The 22,591-nt window shown below is 44.5% G+C and overlaps 1 protein-coding gene across 8 annotated transcripts in view; it reads right to left on the bottom strand.

The window, feature by feature from the left end:
* ESPN (espin) overlaps positions 1-22,591 on the bottom strand; it is a 1,343,653-nt gene that overhangs the window by 837,218 nt on the left and 483,844 nt on the right. For all 8 annotated transcript variants that reach the window (XM_069610300.1, XM_069610294.1, XM_069610295.1 and 5 more), the window contains one exon: positions 8,920-9,051. In XM_069610300.1, the coding sequence (XP_069466401.1) occupies positions 8,920-9,051 (132 nt within the window). The remainder of the gene's footprint in view (positions 1-8,919; positions 9,052-22,591) is intronic.

Raw genomic sequence — 22,591 nt, 5'->3', positions numbered from 1 at the left:
AGTAAGCATAGGCAGGATCTAATTTGGCGCGAGCCTGTGGTGATCCAAATATCATTAGCTTGGGCTTATTGCCGTTCAAGCAAAGCCAGTTGGAGGACATCCATCTCTCAATGGCATCATAGCGGTTCTTTAATGTTAATGAATCCTGATGGGAATCACCACTTAGCTCGATGACTAACTGCGTGTCATCGGCATAGTTGGTAAAAAAGAGTACTAGCTCTTCTAACAGAGTGCAGGGAGCGTGCATGTATAGATTAAAAAGGATAGGTGATATTGATGCTCCTTGGGGAACGCCATATTTTATTTGAGAAACAGGAAATGTGGCAGCGCCCCACTGTACATGGGATTTGGGATTGACTAAGAATGATTTGATCCAGTTGACCACTTTCCATGAACAGGCTCCCTGCTGTCGTATGCACTCCAAAAGGCGCTTGTGATCGACAAATTCCAATGATGCAGATAGGTCAAACAGGATCAACATCCCAGCTTTCCCACTGTCAACAATATCTAGCATGTGGGTTTGGAGATCTACAAGTACAGTCTTGGTGCTATAGACAGGGCGAAAACCAGACAGCCGATTGTGTAAATTGATGTTGTTTTCTGTAAAAGCCTGTAGCTGGGAGGTAGCAGCCTTGTCCAATATTTGTAGAAGGAACTGGCTGTTAGTTATTGGCCTAAGATTACTTGGGTCAGTGCCGTCTAAATTCAGTTTCTTAGGAATTGGCGTAATGGGGAATTTCTTAATGTCTAGAGAGACTTGTTGGTCTCGTAAAGAGGCATTAATGAACTGTGTTAAGAAAGGTTAAAAAAAGTTTCTGTGCCAGTATGAGTTTGGATGGTAAAAGATTTAAGGAACAAGTGGTGGGATTCATAGAAACCAAAAGCGAAATCATTTTTGTCGATAAGATGGGAGAAAACGAGAATCTGGGATAGCAAGTATAATCTACTATCCCATTGTTAGGGGACTCCAGAGCGATGGTAGGGCACTGAGTTGCTAGGATTTTATCCCTTGCTTTGGTGATTTTGCCTTCAAAAGCTAGCGATATTCGAGCACAATCTTGGCCCGTGATTGATACTGGGATCTCAGAGGTTTTCGGTTTTTCAAGTGATTTGAAAATGCTGAAGAGTTTTCTAGTAGAATTAGAGGATTGCTAAATCTGTGTATTGTATAAATGTTTCTTAGTGTCCAAAATTAGTGTTCTGTAAAATTTGTCCAATTTCTTCCATTTCTGCCAGGTTGTATCAGAGGGCTGTTTAGTCCGAATTAGTTCTAGCACCCTTTTTTCTTTTTCATCTCAACCAGTTCTGGTGTAAACCAGCTTTGGCGTCTGAGATTTTCTCTAACTGTTTTTGTTTGTATTGGGGCTATATTGTTGAGCATTGTTTGTGAACGTATTATTAAAAACATTCATCATGGTCAGTCGGCTGGGAATTAGCCATAATGGCTTTGAGTCATTTCTGAATGTCAGATTGACAGATTGATAGCTCTTGCTCGATTTTGTGGGTGGTGCTGCATGGCCGTTCTTAGTTGGTGGAGCGATTTGTCTGGTTAATTCCGATAACAAATGAGATTCCTCCATGCTAACTAGTTACACGACCCGCAGCAATATTTCACTGCCATGCAAGTATAACACACTGGTACTACTGTAACCGAATGATACTGTAACAATGACTCACATGACTAAGCTCTGTATTATGTTTTCCATGTATGAATGTACGAGCAAGTATTCTGTAACAGTGCCACGATGCCCCAGGGCCCTTCTGTGTGCTTTATAAATGCAAATACATAAATAAATAAATACATAAATAAATAAATGTCAGTGGAGGTCAACTTCTTAAAATGATGACCTTTGACAGATTTCAAAGTATTTTTGGGCTTGACAATTGGGATTGGGAGGTGCAGGGTAAAGCTGTTCATGGAATGGTATGACCATATGCAGGGTGAAGTATCATTATCTTTTGTTTTAAGATTCTTGGTGACTACCCAATCCAGAATATGGGCGTTCTGAAAGGTAGGATCGCTATTTATAATTGATAAAGCCACTATCTGCGGCTTCTAGAAGTGCTGCTTCTTTGTCACCTGAGTCTCCCTTCCATTGGTTAAGATCGCCCAAAAAAGGGTAGATAAGTTTGAGCTAACAACATTGTTTAGTAAGCCCAAGACTTCTTCATTGAAGTCTGGCATATTGCGGGAGGGACGATATATCAGCAGCATGTTTACACAGTGGTGATAGGACGGAGTCATTTTGAGATGTAAGATCTCACATTCAGTACAGGTGATAGTAGCAGAGAATAGGCCTAGCTTGGATCTGGCTATAATGGCTACCCCTCACCGCGTCCCTCTTTATGGTCCTCATTGTAAAATGTGTAACCTGGGGGAGAGGACTCTGAAATGAGAGGTCCACTGGTATGTTGAATCCAGGTCTCTGTCACACATAGGATGTCTACTTTGCTTTGCACTATGTAATCATGGAGGTCGTGCGCATGTTTAACCAAGGAATGAGTAGTAATGAGGGCTATTTTAAGTGCATTTCAGCGTGCCTCCTTCTGGATCTGTGTGGAACCAGTGCCTTGTTGAACGGTTTACTGGGGGCTGGAGACACTCCGTTGTCAGTGATACCGGTAGTTGGATCAGCCATGAGTCCCACCATCATTCCCTTTTGTGTTAGAGGGTCACTTTTCTTCCTATTAACTATGTTAGTTCCTCATGTTGGGGGTAGTGGGGGAGGTTCCACCTAGTACTCCTTTCTCTGCCGTGTTAGTCGTGTGACTATCTAGGATAGTCCTTTTGAGTCGATCTATGAGTGCCAGGCGGTTTAGGCGGAGTGTCATCAATGATAGAGATTCCTGATTAATAAAACTCATTGTATTAGACTTACTGTAGTACCGGCGAAGACCGGCTTGCCTCTGAAGCGCCTGACATTTCGTGAAATAGCGTTCTAGGGAACCTGAGTAGTGTAGTTCCCTGTTGTAGCTAAGTATCAGGGTTGGAGTCAAAACCTGACTGTGAGTGCTTTTTATCGCCGCAGTCGCTTCAAGAAATGCCCCAAGTTCTCTTTCTCCCCTTTTGGGACAGTTGCCATTTTTGAGTATTTAGGAAAGTTGAAACCCACCAATTTCAGCTATGATCCGATCCCAGCATATATGTGAAACAGCATGCCATGGAGCTTAGTGTGCCTTTGGTATCCATGGTGGATGCCTCATTATCGCAGGGATGTTTTCCCCTGGAATTAAAAAGATATTTTCTTACACCACTACTGAAAAAAAAGGGCATTAGTTTATAGGGTTCTCCCCAATGATCGTCCTATAGCCAGCCAGCTATGGCCCGCCAAAATCCTGGAGAAAGTGGTGACAAAACAGCTTCAGACCTTTATAGATGAACATAGAATACTTGACTGTTGTCAGTCGGGCTTTAGACCAGGCCATGGCACTGAGTCTGCCTTGGTGTCAGTCTGGGACTGTCTGCAAGGTGCCGCCGACAAAGGTACTGTCATCGGCCTGCGACACAGTTGATTTTGAGACTCTCATTTCAAGGATGTCATTAGTGGCACATATTTCAGAAGAGTCCCTGAGATGGTTTGTATCCTTCACTCTAATCGCACTCCACAGGTGATGATGGGCGATTGCCTCTCAGAGACTATGGGCCTCATCACGAGTCTGGCAGTAACCCTAAAATGCAGCAGTGGCGCTATTACCGCCACATTTAAGGGTCCGCCAGATCATGGCTGTGGTGGATTTCCCCCCAGCTCTGAGCTGGGGGAAATCCGCAGCAAAATTGCCAATTTTTGGCACGATTACCGCCGGCGGGAAATCCACCGGCGGTAATAGCGCAAATTTTCCACATTGGGCCCAACGGGGAATGAGGAATTCCCGAATGGGCCCAATGGGGAATGGGCAATAACCCTTCCGCCAAACCCGTGATCCGGCCCTAATAGCGCCGGGGGTTTGGCGGTAGGGCTATTAGCGTCTGCGTTACCGCCCAACTCGTGATGAGGCCCTGTGTCTGTTGAGTGTGGGGTACCTCAGGGGTCCTCACTATTGCCTTTGGTATTCAACATTTACATTCAAACATTGTTGAATATCTTTACTGAATATGCATTGTCATACCACTCATATGCGGATGACACCCTAATGTATGTGCGACTCAATCAGCCTCTGGAAGCAGTGAATTTGGTTTTGTCTTGCACCAACAAGATTAAGAGTTGGATGCTGGAGAATAAACTCCAGCTGAACACCTCAAAAACAGAGGTTATCATGCTGGGTGCAAAGAGACCGGTACACAAGATGGTTCAGACTATTCCATGCCCCTTTTTATTTGGTGCTGCTATAAGATATTCAGAATCAGTGAAGAACATAGGCTGTATCAGGCAGTCAAGTATGGACTACAACGCACAGGTCAGCCAAATGGTAAAGTTAGTCTTACCAATTGAGACTTTTAAAACCAGCGATTCCTCTCATTGCAGAGAAGGATCGGCCATCAGTGGTTGGAATACTGATCAATGCTAGGCTTGACTACTGCAATGCCCTCCTTATGGGGGTTACAAAATTCAAAATAAAGAGATTACAGGTAGCTTAAAACTCTGCTATCAAACTGATCTGCTCACTAAGCAGAAGAATAGAAATCTTTCAGTACAGAAGGAATCTAAATTGGCTTCCAATCTCTTAGAGAATCCTGTTCAAGGTGCTTTGCTTGGTGTTTAAGTGTATCCATGGGATGGCACCAACCTATTTAAATGCAAATATTCAGTTGTACCGTCCTAAGAGATTGTTGTGCTCTCTAGACCAGCACCTTTTGCACGTCCCACTGGTTAAAACAACCACCTGGGGTGAGAGATGGTTTTCTGCCTTTGGCCCGAGCATGGAATTCTCTGCCTTTGAAGCTCTGATGTCTTGACTCCTTATCAATTTTCAGGAAACAACTTAAAGTCCATCTGTTTGCCTACACTGTGATCTTTCCATCATCAGCCTGTGCCTTTGTGGTATTGTGATAAACTAAGTAAGACTATCTCTGCACCTAGATGTATTCTTGCCTGGTTCCCTCTGGGATATGCACTTTACAAGTTATCAAATCAATCAATCATGGATGCCAGGAATGGGAGAGCGATCTTCAGATCGTCCCCGGACCTGGTCATGGAATCGGATGCCAGCTGGTGGGGCTAGGGAGCCCGATGCGGAGACATGACGACAGGAAGCAGGTGGTCAGAATAGGAGCTCAGTCTCCATATCAATTGCCTAGAATTGCGGGCATGCTCCTGCACTGTGAGGTGCTGGAAGCAGGACAAGGTGCAGTGCTGCATACACCTCAGGATGGACAACGTCTCTGCAGTCTGATACATAAACCGGCTAGGCGGGACGATGTCCAGGGCTCTAGCAGAGCTAGCAAAAGACTTTTGCCATTTGTGCCGGCAGAACAACGTCAGCGTGCCAAAAGAATATCTCCCTGGGCTGCAGAACCAAGTGGCCGATTGGAATTCAAGACCTCTCACGGACTCCAGCCACTGGCAGCTTGATCGGGCAGTATTCCTAGAGATCATGGCTCAGAGGCGGCCCTGCCAGATGGACCTATTTCCCACCAGGATCAACAGGCTGCTTCAGCGTTTTTTCAGCTGGAGGCCAGACATGGAAGCAGCAGTGACAGACGCTTTCCTGCAAGTGTGGGGGCCGGACCTGGAGTATGCTTTTCCGCCATTTGCGATGATAGTGCGAACGCTGGCTCAAGTGAGGAGACAGAAAGTGAAGCTAGTGCTTGTCACTACAGACTGGAGAAGGCAAGCACGGTTTCCCAATTTGCTAGTGTTGTCTTGTCAGCATCCTATTCTGCTGCCTCGAGATCAGATGTACTGCAAAGCCCAGCAGGGGAAGGGCAACGCACCCTCGGAAGGATAGCTCAGGGGTAACACACCCACCTTGAAAGCAAGACAATGCAGAGCAACACATGTACAATCCCTGGTCCGTGCTTAAAAACCTCCAGGTATTAAGCGCGTTATAAATAACCAATCATATTCGATCATAATAAATCATAATCATAATCACCCGCTAGTTCAGACAGACAACTTGAGCCTGACAGCATGGAAGATTTCCAGGGAACCTGGCCTCTCGCAGGGATTTCGGCAGAGGCTGAACAGTTTATCGGAGAATCCTGGGCCCCAGGGACTAAGAAAGCTTACAAAGTCACATGGGGGAGATGGTGTAGCTGGTGCCTGGCTCAGGACATTCATCCTGCTGGAGCAGATGTAGTTCACATTGTCAATTTCTTGGCCGCATTGGCGGTGCAAGGTAAGGCATACCGGATGGTCAACACTGCACGCTCGGCCATAGCAGCAGGGCATGAGCGCATGGGAGGTCTCTACTGGGGAGCATCCTGTGGTGTGCAGACTGCTCAAAGGATCTTGAAGCCCCCAGCACCTAAGTACTACCAGGTGTGGGACGTGAACTTGGTCCTTGGACTTTTCCAGTCATGGCCATCGAATGAGAGCCTGTCACGCAAAGCCTTTTCGGCTAAATTTGCGACCCTGCTTTGCCTCATTTCATGTAGGAGGAAATCAGACGTCACAGACTTGGAAGTGGACAACAAATCCTTTTAGCCTTCAGGGGTGCCCTTTCACATCACCAAAAGAACTAAAACTGGGATCAAGGCTGTGACATATCCGGCTTTCCTGGATCAACCAAAGCTGTAACCAGTGAAGTGTCTGGTGGCTTATAAAGCTCCTTTTAGGCCGCAGGAACACTCCCGATAGCTACTAGCAATGTGAAAGCCTTTTAAAGAGGTGTCTGATGCCACTCTGTCTAGATGGGTGCAGTGGTGCATGCAGCAGACTGGCATGAATATTGTGGCTTGCTGAACCCACTCGGTTTGATGTGCTATGGCCTCTAAAGCATTCAGCCTAAGAGCACGCCTGGAAGACTTTGTGAAGGCAGTCGACTGGTCTAACAAATCAGTCTTTAAGATCTTCTACATTAGGCCAATTGAGCAAGTGTCAACCTTGGTGTTAAGTAAGCTTTAAAAGACCATAATCCGAGCCTCCGGTTTTCACATAGGATTCAGACTTCCCATACTATCATAACAGAAATTCATAATTCTATTAAAGACATGAAGGTGAAGGATTAGCCCACCCAGGCAATCGTGTAGAGATATGCATGGGAGCCGTATGTGTATTGCAGCGCAACAGTTTTCTGGTTTGCGATTGCAAAACCTTGTAACTAATTATGCAAATTGACACCATGCAACTATACACAATGTCATATATGTACTCACCTGTTCACACTATCTGGTCTAAAACCATGTTAAACCACACAGCGTCAACTACATGTTTCACATTGCATTCTCTGTATGTCTGCCACAGCCTAGTTGGGTCGAAACATGTGTCGGCTAAACTGTGAAATTAAAAATATGAGAAAATATCTTGAAAAAGTATTACATTACATATTGCCTCTTATATTGGATTTTCTGGCAAGCCTTTTTTTGTGACTCCTCCTCTGTGTTGACGGGAACTGACAATAGGGCCATACTGATACACGCTGCCTGTGTATCGCTGAACCTCTTTTCGCCATTGTGCACCTTCCTGTGCCTCCCTTGCCCGTTCCTCTGGTGCGCCACCATACTAGAATTTGCTCATTTCTCGGGATTAGGAATGAGTCCTAAAAGTGATAATGGCCTATGGGCCCATCTTTACCATCTTGTAGCGGCCAAGCTCTTCCAGGAATTCCTGTGCTTTGCTCACACCACTACTCAGAACATCAGTATGTTACCAGACTGCACAACCCTATACCGATGCCATTATCACCATAACAGCAGACAAATTGATCACCATTACAGCACTTTACATACAGGGCCTTACAGTGCTGCATTTTCAAATAATAATATGAGCCCACAGTTTTCGGTGTATAAAAAGCTGTTGGCTATATGCCAGGACTAGAGGAAGGTAACTGTAGTATGGTCCCTTCTCACTGCATCTACTATCAGCTCTATCAGAATGTTACATGGGATATGAAACCTTAATGACATGTATGTTCTAGGTTTGGCAGTTGAAGGGACTTTCAGGACGGGAGCTAGACCTGGGTGGATGCTAATCTACTGCTTTCCTGTTTCTCACCTTCTATATACCCTGTAACCAAATAAACCAAGTTTCCTTTTGTACTTCCTGTCTCCTGTCTCATCCTTGCCTCCAGAGTTACTTACCTGAAGTATGATGACACTTCCTTAACCCTCTCAGATATCGGACAACTTGACAGTTACTTTACAACACTGATGTATTAACTCTATTTTATGCTTTCTATTTACGTACTTTAACACTACACACAGATGTTATTGTCAAAGCAAGAAACAAATCTCTGGATGCAGCCCTAGATTTAAAAAAAGCTGTCATTCCTTCCACGAACATATCCGTTTTCTGCGGGTGTACATGGTGCAATGATGCTCAGATATTACAAACATACTCCCAAATGTTTCTGAAAAGTGCCTCTACCCCAGGGCTCTACAACCTGTGGCTCTCCAGAGGCTTTGGCTTAACCCCCTTACACCATGGCCAGAATAGTCCATGTTGAGGGCTTATGGGCGTCCTAGCGCAAACCTGCTGGAGGGCCAGGAATTGCAGAACCCCTTATCTACTCTGTATCATTAGCCTCAATTAAATGACACGAAGGAGGCATGGGCTCTTGGCCATGATAATCCTCTGCATTAGAGATTTCATGAGCACCCACAGAGCACATGCTGCACTAACAACAAAGCACTCTCAACCACAGCAGATTAACACACCCTGCCTACAACAGTCCCCTCCTCTACACACCTCCACACACAACTACTGCTATCTCCACATTTCTGCCTAACAGGAATCCTCTCAAATCTTTAGCGTTTCTGGTTTTACATTTAACGCAGATATCTCTACATCTGTTGTCACCAAACAAGAGGGGGCCTTTTACCATGTTTTCCACAGTCCGGAGATATTTAGCACAGTGGGTGTGTCCGTTGTATTCTGCAAGGTCTGCTGCAGTGTAGCCATCATGGTCCCGAACTCCCAGCTTGACTCCGTTCACGACAAGAATCTGGCAGCACTGAAAGAAACAACAGACAAAAGGCATTGACAATAAAAGAGCTGACAAGTATTCAAGACTGAGCAGAAGTATTTGGAGCCTCTTTCATCAATGAACCCCTGATTAAATGTTTTCTGGGGACAAGGAATCCATGGAGGACCTAGTCTGTATTCCAAAAATCAAGGATGAGAAGAAGGGCTCAACACCATGCTACAAAAGCACCCGCATATGGACCCACACATACTGTGTGTGCATCCAAGGCAACAGCAGTCAAGGGCTTTGGGTTTAGTCACAATTAGAATACAGAATGTATTGATTGATGAAGACAGATGTCCCTTAGCAAACCCCTTTTGGTCTTCTCTTAAAACGTGAGGCTAGAATGCTTGATCACCTGAGCATAAATGTTTCAGCTGGAGTTAATAAAGGGGACTATACAATCATGATTTGTCTCTCCTGGGTCCCTCTCAGATATGGGGTGCAATGATATGATATGATATGATATGGCATTTATAATGCGCCTATACACAAGTGTTTCAAGGCGCGACGAGGTGGGGGGGAACAAGGGGAGACAGACAATGAGCCTACTAGGCCAGGTGTCATTCAGATTGCGCAAGTGTAGGGTGGGGGGAAGGGAAAAGTGCAAGGGGGAAAGGGAGAGGAGAAGTGCAGTACAGGTTTAGTAGAACAAGATAAATAATAAGGGCCAGCTGGTGGCAAGTGCAAGATAAGTGCAGACAAGTGCTGGGAGGAGGGGCTGTAGGGATACAGAGACAGTCCCACAGTGCAGGGGTTGCCAGGTAGGCAGTGCAGGGGAGAGTGGCAGGGCTACGGACCGGGGTAGGTGAGTGACCCTGATGCAGATTCAGTGCAGTTTCAGTAATATTAACAGGGTTGAGGGGGAGAGAAAGTGGAGGCAAAGAGGAAGGTTTTGAGGTGCTTCCGGAACCGGAGATGGTTCTCTTCAAGTTTCAGGGAGGCAGGAAGGCTGTTCCAGAGGGAGACCCCTGCAGCGGAGAGAAATCTACCCCCAATGGTGAGCATGGCTTCAGAGAATGTCCTAACAAGCACCCAGCCCAGATGAAAATGTTGAATAAATGGAAGTGATCAGGAGACAAGGGAGCAATGAAAGTAAAGCTCCTGTGATTTGGGTGATATTCTGGTGTACGGGATCCCCCAGAAAATTCAGAAAATTCAATTCAATTATGTGATCCACACTCCAACATTACCAACCGATCCGGGACGGATCAGGTGGTAATGGCCCGGGGAACAAGATATAGTCCTGAGCACGCGAGGGCCTTAATGAAGTGCCCCGGAACAGTTACCACCCGATCCAGCAGGCCATATCGGGTTTTATTGCCATTAGCACCCAGGGTTTCAATCTGAAAACCTGGGTGCTGACAGCAATGTATTTTGTTTCAATGAACGGGACGCGCTTGTGGGGAGCCATTCATTGAAACAAAATACTTACTTAAGATAGCCACGCAGAGGTGGAAGGCGGGGCTCTATTTCCACGGCAGACCAGGAGGCTGCCGCTGGATGGGCGCAGCTGCTTTTGCTAAAGGAAACAGGTAAGTGGGGTCAAGGGAGGGAAGAGACCGAGACCAGAGAGAAGGGGAGGGTGAGGAGATGATGGTGGGATAGATGAGTCAGCCTTCAGGTTGCTCAGAACCCAGGCTTGAATAATTGGATTCAATCCGCTATCCAAGCAACGTGATTGGGTGGCTTCCCTGCCCCGGTTGCTAAGGTTCCATGTCTTAAAATTATGGCAAAAATGGCTGTGAATACAAAATATCGCGGTAAAAATGCCATGGTTTTTTGCACCACAATCATGTAAAGGATGCAGGGGATATCCCCACAACCCCCAGACCCGTTATACCATTTAAGGGGAGCCGGGGACACCCCCGCAACCCCCGCTCCCTTTAACGGTATAATGGGGAACACCTTTACCGGGTCAAACCACAGCATTTTTGCCACGATTATTGTTACCAGCGACATTTTTGCCGCAATTTTATTACCTGATACCGTTGCTAATAGGTGTTCATGCTCAGCAGGGTTTCACCGTTTTGTGATCTTCTAATTGTATTTAGTTACCATAAAATGCCAAGTTATTGCAGATTTCCTGTTATACTTCCCGCACAAGTCGTAATATAAAGCAGTTCTCCCAATACTCCCTTAGGGGGAGTTCAATGGGCGCTCCTAATAGGATGATTGGACCAAAGGCCAATGAAGTGTACCCACACTTCAGGGCAGGATCCGCAGGAAGACACATATACAGAGGTCAGATCACTATGTACATAACGGATCTCCCCCGCATTCCCTAAATGAACTCTTATTACCTGGGAGTGAATATCCTAGGAGATGGTAAAAAGATCCAGTTTTCAAAACGAACTAAGGGAATATAGCGAAGAGGCTTAATTCTGAGGGGAAGGGAAGAGCCAGTGAAAAACGACTCCAAGGATACTCTTGTCTTGAGAATTAAAAGATGGTTCAGTTCCACAATCCTAGCCGAGAACATTCCACAGTATCCCAGAAGGTCCGGGCCAGTTCCAAAATAACATAAAAGTCACAGTTTACCCAAGCAAAATCCCAATCCAAAGGAAGGCCAAAAGAGGCGATCCAAGATCAAAGTAACCAAGTAATAGCATATGAGTAAACACCAAAGCCAAATTGAAATGCCAAAGGGGGTAGTCGAAGTACAAATCAGGAGTCAAGAACACTGTACACAAATAGGAGTGGAAACAATCCAAGATGTGCCACGGCAGGGTAAAAAAAAACAGCTGTGAAGCACAGAAGCCCTTTCTTACTGTACATTTACAGACACAGATCTCCGATATGGCATTCACCCTCCGTCTGCTTCCAGGTTACGGAAGAACAAACGTGATGTTGTGCTTGGCGGTGCTGCGTGCATCGCGCTAGTATGTGACCGGAGGATAGCACAGGGGCAACAAGCTGGTCTTGAAAACAAAAGCACGCAGAGCAACAGAGGTAGAATCCCGGATCTGGACTTAGAAACCGAACTGAGGAATGGTATTCGGAGCGTTATAAAAAAAAAACAGTTAAATACATTAAAATAAATAGGATTCTTGAGAATGGTATTCTGGAACGCATATCACGTTGTGCCAAACGCCATGGCAGTCACCGGTGATCGCGTCGAATGAGCTGCCGTGAGGCACGCCGTACAACACAAAAGATGCAATGTGACTTCCGAAGGCAGAATTAATGTGTCAGAGTTAGTTGGGGTTGAAGTATGAGGTGGGATATTGAGTTGGGCTAAATCTACATGACAATCCTGAAATGACAGTTCAAACTGAAATGCTTGCAGGATGGATGCAATCAGGCTTCACCTTTTCTTTCAAGATTTTGCCTCAACCATTTGAAATTAATAAATCTTTGGCGAATGGTTGGCAAGGAGCTAGAGGTTGAAATCCACTAATCAATATGATTGAGATAGTGATTCATTAGCAGAAAATATGGGAAAGACGAAGAGCCATGCAGCAGACAGGGAGTGCAAAGTCAGCGTTTGCAGTGATACAAGTACATCACTAATGACAGAGTATTCTTGTACTGAACTGTTTGTGTGTGTTGTTGTTTATACATATTCAATCACTTCAGTGGTCCAGAATATGGCAGAAAATTTGGTTGCAGGTAAATCTTCCCTTATCATGGGTAATCAAATAAGACCTGAGAAGGGTTTACGAATTAAAATGGCAACACCAGACATCTCAACTAGGTTCTCCCCCTCTTGTCTGTTTAGTACGGTTCTATGCTGATATGTTTATGGTTGCTTTCCCACGGCCTGATAGCTGCAGGCTTCCGGCACGTAACAAGTATATGAATAACATAACATAACATAACTACTAGTTGGGAGAGGTTTGCTGAAAGTTGAAGTGTGAATTTTTTAAAATGGATCAGTACATTTTGGAGATCAACAGGAATTTCAAGACCCTAGAATGCCAAGATGTTACACTAGTCACTAAGCACTATTAGGCCTGATCTTATCACTGAAACATAGCATAACTGAGTATTGAACGCAAATTTAGGCCAATAATGCCAAGCTACATCAATCTAAAACTATGATTACCCTATATAGAGCGAAGTTGGTGCCCACTTATTTTGAAAAATCTTTGGAGTGTAAACCTTGTCCCAAAACTCTTCTGCCTGGATATCTTGAAGGATTAGACAAATGAATGATGATCTAAAAAGATGGTAGGGTGGCGCAGGCTGCAAGAGTAAGGTATGATAGAACTGCTAGCCTTTTTCCCCCTCCCCTTTAGACATGTTTTATATAATTGCTATATCCACTGTGCAAACTCCTCTCATGTGTTTGTAGTGCTTATCTGTAGTTCAGGTCAATAAGGTGGAAGGATGTTCTTTAAATAACATGATCTGTTTTAGCAGTTTTTGATGATGAATGTTATAATGAATTTATATTCTTTTTGACAAGATACATGAAAATATGTTATTACTATGATTGCAATGGCAGTCATGAGCTGATCCCAAAAAAGAACTTCTTGATCTGACAATAAACTTTTCCAGCTGAGCATTAACGTTGCACAACTTGTCAAAAATTCTGTTGGGGGGATGCCAAAATTCCAAATGAAGCAACATCTGTTTCAAACAATAAGTGCTCGAGTATTTTTTTAAAAAAGGTCTTCATTCTATTGGAAAACATCTTTTTGGGGGAATCCCTGAACACCCATTACAACTGTTACAAAAAATGAACTGTGAAGAAGTACATCCACATTTCACAACGTTGTTCTTGGGGAACCCTCAGCATCCAAAAAGAGATCTCTTTAACTTCCAATGTGTTCTGACCATTGAACAAGGTCAGGAGTGCTATAAATGAGCACAATTGACATTTTAATGTATTTTTTATTCAGATGTCTCTGTTAACAAAATTCAATCCAACACATCGATTTCCCCAAAAATACACAATGCTTACATCTAAAATAGCCATATAGCTAATATTTTCTAAACGAGCACATGATAGCTAACCCATGAAGATAAAATAGCTTAACTTCAGTTAGCTAATATATTGCAATTCATAAAACTCAAATTAACGCTTCTTATTAAAACAATTACTACATCAAGAACCACTGATTGTCATATTTCAGGAAAATTCATACCCTACAAGGGCACAGGAAAGAGCACCTCTAACATACTCAAACTGTATAAAAACTGGCCATTACAGTTAATGAAATAAGTGTTGGCTACCATACAAGTCCTTATTCCCTTCGCTATGAAATAAGGTGTTAACCAGTACTTGCGTAAAGCTAAAAGACAAGGGCATATTAACAAAAAATGAGGTCTTTATCGCTCAACACACAATTAGCACAATTGGTCTTAAAGTCTAAAGTATCCTGAAAAATACAAGGCAACACTTGATTTACATTACATTGTACAGCACCTTGATATGTATAAAAGTCTTTAGTGTCAAACTCTCCTAGAACTAATTTTAAGGTAATGTGGTGGGGCCATGCGTATCGTTTGCTTACATAACATTTTGTTGACGATTTGTTGGCAAGGAGCATTATCCACATTTAAAATATGGTCCTCCAGAATGTGTTTAATAGGAGTCCATAACAATTACATATTGTATCAAATTCCAATGCATTGATGTTAAATCTAAGTAAACCAATTACTTCCCCTCTGCACCATTTTCCCCTATATTTACCTAAAAGTCGAACTGTGTTACCAAAACATTAATAAAACATTAAGCAGCGACTGCCCAAGTGGTAACCCTTAAATTTACAGTGACTGAACTATACTGTCCTTAAGAACAAATCTTTTCTCAGTTCACCTTGGACATCCAAATGATATGGACCTTTTGTAAAATGGATTGTAGACAGTGCATCAACCCTCTCCCCACACACCGGTAGCACACTACACCCAATAATCCACCACCATCAACTTGTTCTTCATCAACAAGATCAACATGAGCCACCAACATGCAGAGACTAATGCCACAACCGACAGCAAACTACACATCCCATCTGGCATAACAACAACTACAAAAGTAACATATCCATTCTACCCAACTTGCCATGCCGTCGTCAGACCATCAGACCTTGACCATGCGCATGGCCACCAAACCCGTTCAGCCAGAGCTTTCTCAGTCACTACCATGGCTCTCAGCACATGCAACTTGACCAGCAATATGATCGTCCCACTTCTCAACCACCCCGTGCCCCTTCCACATGACACCACCTCCCTCGTTGAACATAACAATGCCTTGCTATGCAAAACTGTAGATCTCATGACCCCCCCTAAAAGCACAGAAAAACAAAAAGACCTCACACCTCAGCTCATGTTTCACCCCTGACACCTGAAGCAGCTTGGCACAAAGACCCCACTACAGCCAACACATCCCATCTCTCCGAAATCTCCCTCCATTACAAACAAGCCAACCTGCGCTCCAAAGCAGCCACCGACAACGAGAGAATCACTAAAGCGGTCTCCAGCCCATGTGAACTGGAGAACTCCATCTCACCACCTTCCTCCACCACAAACAATAATGCCTGGTGCAATCACATCCAAGTCACTCTCCCAGGCAAGATCTCACAACTACAGGAAAAAATAAAAGCCAAACACTGGGCCTGCTTTCAGCACTCCTTCCCAAAGACCACACAGACATTCCCACATTCCAGTTCCAACCCACTAGCACCTCCACCCTTGCCAAACATCATCAAAGGCCTCAAGCCTTCCTGTTGAAAGGGAGATGCCTGCCCAGCCACAATAGAGTAGTGTGCAGAGCCCTTACTACCCCTTACCACCATCATTATTAATCCATCCTTCACCACTTTCTCTGTCCCTTTTGCCCTGAAAGAATCCTGGATCTCCCTGCTGCTAAAAGAGCCTTCGCTTAAACCTGCTATCTTTACCGACTACTGACCTGTTACAACGGTCCCCTTCCTCCTGAAAATCATGGCCAGAGTCGCTTACCTACAGATGCAGTCATTGCTCGAACTTCACCAAATTCTGGGGACCCGACAATCAGGCTTCAGCCCAAAACACATAACTGAAACTGCCCCCTAGACTTGAAGAATCAGCTATATGACACCTTTGACCAGGGCTCCCTCTCACTTCTCCTGCTGCTCGATCTCTCTGCGCATTCAACTTTATGGATCATGAGATCATCTGTCATGCCCTCATCTCCTCAGCCTTCGTCTCGCCGGCTGACACCAAGTGGGTTGCCTCTTTCCTGGCCGATAGATCATCCTGAGTCTTCGCTGGGGATGCTGTTGCCAATCCCACGCCTACATCATGCGGAATATCCCAAGGCTCCTGTGTCTCCCCTACACTCTGCAATATGTATACAAAACCACTGTTCGATCATCTCGACTCTCTCGGCATTTCATACACTAACTACGACAATGATACTCACATTCTCATCCCAATTTCTTGCGACCATCACAAAGACACTCTCAGAATAAATACGGTCAACTGAACTATCCAATCATGGATGGCCGCACACACAGACTCTCCCTGCATGATGAAAAAACAGACTTCTCCTCATTGGCCCGCCTGCCTGCCTGGCAAAACTTCACCAGGCATACAAAGCATTCATCATCGACGGTCACAACATTATTGTTGACACCTATGTTAAGTCTCTGTTAGGATGTGCAGTGTTTCCAATGTTTACCTGTTAAACCATGAGTGTATAATATTTCCTTCACTATGTCTATTGTCACTTAGATACTATAGGACATAGAACTGCATCTTATGTAGCAGGGTTCCAAGGAGAGCCAGTGAAGAAGCAGGGCCTTAGTGGGAAGATTGTACTCCTCCTGCTGGGGGTCGTCTTATGTCATCAACTTGCAAATAAAAGGTTCTTTACCTTTAAACTACTGGTTATGTGAAAGCCTCCTTTTGTACATAACATTTGGCGACGAGGATTTTGACTGGGACCCGGAGGACGACCCCCAGCGTCTTTTCTACAGATCTAGTGTGCTGGCTGTGGAGCGGAGCCAGCCTGACTTGCCTGAGGGAGGGCCTTTTTCAGTGGATTATTGACAGCCTGACATCCAGTGTGTGGCATCCACCGGAGGGACATTGCTAGCGCCAGAGGAAAACCCCTGGAGGCTCCGTGGTCTGTGGGAGCTGGAATTGGACCCCTGCAATTTTGTTGAACTTGTGGAGACCGGGCTGGCAAAGACACGGCTTTGGCACTTTTATAATTGGATTTTGGGTTGTGTGTTTTCCGAGCGGCCATTGGACACCCTGGCCCCACACTGAGCAAGGTTGAGAAAGGAGTCGCCGCCGATGACCCTGGTGAGGCGCTCCAGGGTGAGTACATAACCAAGCAGCTATCTTTTAATTAGTGTCACCTACCTGTTTGGGTGGGAGCTCTATTGGTTAAACCAGAATTGCAAGCTTGTTATTCTATTCTGCAACTTTGAGACATGGCAAATGTGCCTGCTCCTGTGTTTTTTCTGGCAGTGCCAGGTGAACCCAGGGTTAGATGGGAAGACTGGAAGGAAGGATTCAGCAAATATGCCTTAGCAGTGTTTGGTGCCAACTACTCCAATGAGCGCAAGGAGGCATTGCTATTTCACTGTTTGGGAACTGCAGGCCAAGAGGTCTTAAAGTGATTGCCGGAGCCTTCTGACATTTTGGATGCTGGTCCATATGAAAGGACATTAGCCAAACTGGACAGGCATTTTAGAGTGGAGGAGAACATTTTATTGGAAAGATATAAATTTGCCACGAGAGAGCAGAAGAATGGGGAAAGTATCGAGGATTTTGTCACGGCTTTAAGGGGCTTAGCAGTGAAATGCAAATTCACTCACTGTCAGGATGAGCACTTGAGAGACCAGCTAATGATTAAATGTTCCAATGACAGTATTAGGAAAGAACTATGGAAAGAGAGGAACCCCACTTTGGATCGAGCAATTGAGATAGCGAAAATGGTGGAACACACAGATAAGTGCATTGAAGTTCTTCAATCGGATACTGTGAACAATGGTAAACCCAAGTTGGATGAGAGTCAGGGTTCAGTGCTGAAGGTGTCAAAGGTTGTTCAGAGGCAGAGTACGTGGAATCCAAGACGCGCCTCGCAGAATGCTAAAAGGAGCGAAGAGAACAGACCGGCAACTGGCAGAGGATGGCATCAATGGGTTCCTGCAAAAGATAGCAGAGGGATTCCCAAAGACATGAATTCTTTCAAGATGGTTAGGGATTCAGGACAATCCAGAGGTTTTCCAGGGAGAAGATGCTTTAGATGTGGAAGCTTGTCGCATATAGCCTCGGATAAGGATTGCTTTGCTATTCATATCATATGCAATGAGTGTGGTGTGAGAGGGCACATTGCCCGATGTTGTAGACATTTTAATGCTGGGTCAAATCAAGTGCATGAAATAAGTGCAAGTTATGAAGATGAGTCATATTGTGAGGATGGCAGAGAAGTGGTATTTACAGTGAATGCTGTCAATGGCAGAGTGAAAATGCAGAAACCTTATGCTGAGGTTGTAATTCGAGGTGTACCCGTACGCATGCTAATGGATAGTGGTGCTGACTACACCTTGATAAGTGTGGAAGTGTGGAGGAACAAATTCGATAGTTGTACTCTGTGGGAAAATACTGTTAAAGCAAATGCTTATGGAGATGTTCCCATAGATATTATAGGTTGCTTTGATGCTGAATTACAGTTTAAGGACAGGAAGGCCAAAGGTTGTGTGTATGTTACCAACAGAGGGGGTGAATTGTTGTCATGGAGTGATCAAGCTGAATTGAAGATAAGGCTTGAGGCAAGTCATCCCGAGCAGGTAATGTCTGTTGCGGGAGGAGAGCCCACAGAGATACAAACCACGTTATCTGGGAAATTGGGGTGTCTTAAGGGCTTTGTACATGTAATTCGCCTAAAGAAAGGAGCTGTCCCTAAGATTGCAAAACTGCGAACTATTCCTCTTGCTCTTAGAGGAGATGTAGAGGAAGAACTCAAGAGAATGGAAAGAGATGGTGTCATTGAAAAGATAGAAGCATCTGAATGGGTCAGTCCTATAGTTGTAGTCAGAAAAGGCAATGGGTCTTTGAGGCTCTGTATAGATCTTAGACATCTAAACAGCATGGTTGTGGCAGACAGGTTTCCTCTTCCCCGAATAGATGATTTGATAGTGGGAGTAGCTGGGTCAAAAGTGTTCTCCATACTAGATCTTAAATCGGCCTACCATCAGGTTGAATTGCACCCTAATTCCAGGGATCTCACCGCCTTCATCACCCCGATTGGATTGTTCAGGTGTGTTTGCATGCCATTTGGTTTGGTCTCAGCCGCAAGTGTGTTTCAGAGTATTATGCATAAATTATTTGGGGGTGAAAAAGGGGTGATGTGTTATCAGGATGATGTTCTTGTATGTGGGAGCGATGAGAAGGAGCATGATGTTCGTTTGAAAAGAGTTTTGGATATTTTGAAGGAGGCAGGCCTCACCGTTGCCTTGGAAAAATGTACTTTTAAAGCCAACAAAGTGGTGTACCTGGGTCATGAGATCACTGGGGAAGGGGTTAGACCCAAGGAGGAGGCTATTGAGGCCATAAAAAGAATGGAGGAGCCTAAGTCTAAACGGGACATACTATCATTTTTGGGACTGGTGGAGTTTTACGGCAAATTTGTCAAGGGGTTAGCAGAAATGTCGAGGAATATGAGATTTCTCACTCGCAAGGGAGTCGTTTTTAAATGGTGTGACCGGTGCAAGAAAGAATTTTTGATGATAAAAGAGGCTATTGTCAATGCTCCCATTTTGAAAATATTTGAGGAAAGTAAACCCACATTGCTTTTTGTTGATGCCAGTGATTATGGTGTTGGGGCTGTTCTGATGCAGGAGGATCAGACAGGTTTACAGACTGTGGCTTTTGCGTCCAGGTCTTTGAAGGGCCCAGAATCTAGATATTCAGTTATTGAGAAGGAGGCTCTAGCATGCGTTTGGGGTGTCGAGAAATTTAAAAGATTCTTGTGGGGGAGGAGTTTCACCATTTGCACTGACCATAAACCCTTGGTTGGAATTTTTACGAAAGGTGGTTTGGAGGGAGTGTCAAGACGCATTATGAAATGGGTCACGGCATTGCAAGGGTTACAGTATACCATGCTCCACGTAAAGGGGGAGGTTAATGTGGTTGCAGACGCCTTGTCTAGATCTGTCCAGAGGGAAATTTCTGACGATAGTGACTTTACAAGTTCAGAGGAGAGTGCAGAAATATTCCAGGTGCATGAAACATTAAAGAAAAGTGAGTGGGATGTGTCTTGCACGGAGGATGTTGTATATCAAGGAGTACTTACTCTGGTTGCAGAAGGTAAAATTAAGAGCCACAGGGGCGAGATGAATGGTTTTGCCAAAGTGAGGGAGGAGCTATGGATTCAGGATGGTTATTTATACAAGGGTCACCAGATGGTTGTGCCAGTCGGTATGAGGAAGTCTGTCTTGGAGTTGGCCCATGTTGGGCATTTAGGTCTGGCCAGGACGAAGGGACTTGTGAGGTCTGAATTTTGCTGGCCTGGTATCGACAAGGACATAGAGGAACAAGTCAAACACTGTGTGGAATGTATTGAGGGAAACAAAGGCTTGAAAGTGCAAAAAGTTCCCATGGTAGTGAGGGAGTCCCCGCGTGTCCCTTGGGACGAAATTGCGTTGGATCTCCTCGGTCCATTTAATATTGGTGTTGGCAGAGATAGCTACCTATTAGTAGTCATGGATTTATTATCAAAATGGCTGGAGGTATGTGTACTCAAGGACATATCCAGTAGTAGTATAATCAGATTTTTGGAACAACTGTTTTGGAGAGAAGGGTTTCCAAGAAAGTGTTTGTCTGACAATGGGACCCAACTTGTTTCCAGAGAGTTTAAAGAATTCTTAGAGAATCATGGGATTGAGCAGGTGAATACTTCTTTATATCATCCCCAGAGTAATGGGTGTGTGGAACGATTAAATAGGACTCTGATGGAGGCTATTAGGATAGCGGTGGCTACTGGAGGAGATTGGGTGAGAACAGTGATGGAACACACGTTCCAGTATAGGCTAACTACCCATAGTGTCACAGGCGTGAGTCCATTTGAGATCTTGAGAGGAAGAAAACCAAATACTCATTTATGTCCAGGTTGGATGGGCAAATCAAAAATGGTGGATGTGGATCTAGAGAGTGTAAAAAGGAGAATTTTTGAAGCTGGAGTTAGATCCAAGGAGAGGTATGATCAGAAGAATTGTTGTAGGGAACTCAAGGTCAAAGAGGGTGATTGGATTAAAGTCAAGCTCCCCACCAAAGTTCGTAAAGGAGCCTCGTTGTTTTCTGAACCCAAGCAAGTTGTGAAAGACTTGGGTTCGTCAGTGTTGGTCAAAGGAGGAGCTATTTGGAATAAGGAAAGGGTGGCTTTTCCGTTTCAATGTTAATTTGTCTTCAGTTAGTTGGAGACAGGGACTTTCTTGTGACTCTACCTAATCAACCACTAGATGTCATATATCTATGCTCTTGATTTGTGCCAGGACTTGCAGCGCATCCAATGTTTTACCTGTTAAACCACGAGTGTATAATATTTATTTTACAGGTTTCAATTTCAGTTGTTCAATATGTGTTTTACAGGTTTCAATTTTAGTGGGTCCTCACCCACACAGTTACTTGTTATGTTTAAGGAGGAGAGGTGTTAGGATGTGCAGTGTTTCCAATGTTTACCTGTTAAACCATGAGTGTATAATATTTCCTTCACTATGTCTATTGTCACTTAGATACTATAGAACATAGAACTGCATCTTATGTAGCAGGGTTCCAAGGAGAGCCAGTGAAGAAGCAGGGCCTTAGTGGGAAGATTGTACTCCTCCTGCTGGGGGTCGTCTTATGTCATCAACTTGCAAATAAAAGGTTCTTTACCTTTAAACTACTGGTTATGTGAAAGCCACCTTTTGTACATAACAGTCTCTTTGTGTATAACTCGACTCTTCCCTCACCATGACCCGCCAGGTCAATCACATTACCTCTTCATTAGGCTAGACCACCAAACTCATTAACGCCAGCTTACCACCAAGAACCAGCTCAAAGTTGCCCACGCCTCATAGAATTTAAACTTGACTGCTGTAATTCACTATTGTGCAGCACCTAAAAAAAAAACATGGGCAAATTGCAAACAATTCAGAACAACGCCCTCAACATGGGTAAGCATTCCTGCATTTCGGAGGCCAGAAAGGCTGCCCACTGGCTACCGGTTAAGGACAGAATCAAAGTTAAAATCCGGTCCATCACCCACTGATGTCTCTCCAACAACGCCCCCCAGTACCTTGCTGGAAAAGTCAAGAATCACTCCTCAACAAGACCTGTAAGATCAGGCTACAAAGATCGCCACATCACACCAAGGTTCAACTGAAAGAAATCAGAGGGACGGTCAAGTTTCCCAGTCCACGCACCCGCCCTCTGGAATAAACTCCCACCTCACCTACGAGATGAACCAGCCTACAACTCCTTCAGAAAGCAGCTCAAAACCTACCTCTTCAACTGACATTTTCTCCCCTTCCTTCCCTCCTTGTCTTACATCTCCTACTAGAACTGTTTCGTCCACCAATGTAACCAACACCTAGATGCCTATAGG

This window comes from Ambystoma mexicanum, chromosome 8 (genome assembly GCF_040938575.1).
Source record: "Ambystoma mexicanum isolate Mex_15411 chromosome 8, UKY_AmexF1_1, whole genome shotgun sequence".
NCBI lineage: Eukaryota > Metazoa > Chordata > Amphibia > Caudata > Ambystomatidae > Ambystoma > Ambystoma mexicanum.
Note: the sequence above shows the minus strand (reverse complement) of the source record. Positions and strands in the feature narration are given on the sequence as shown.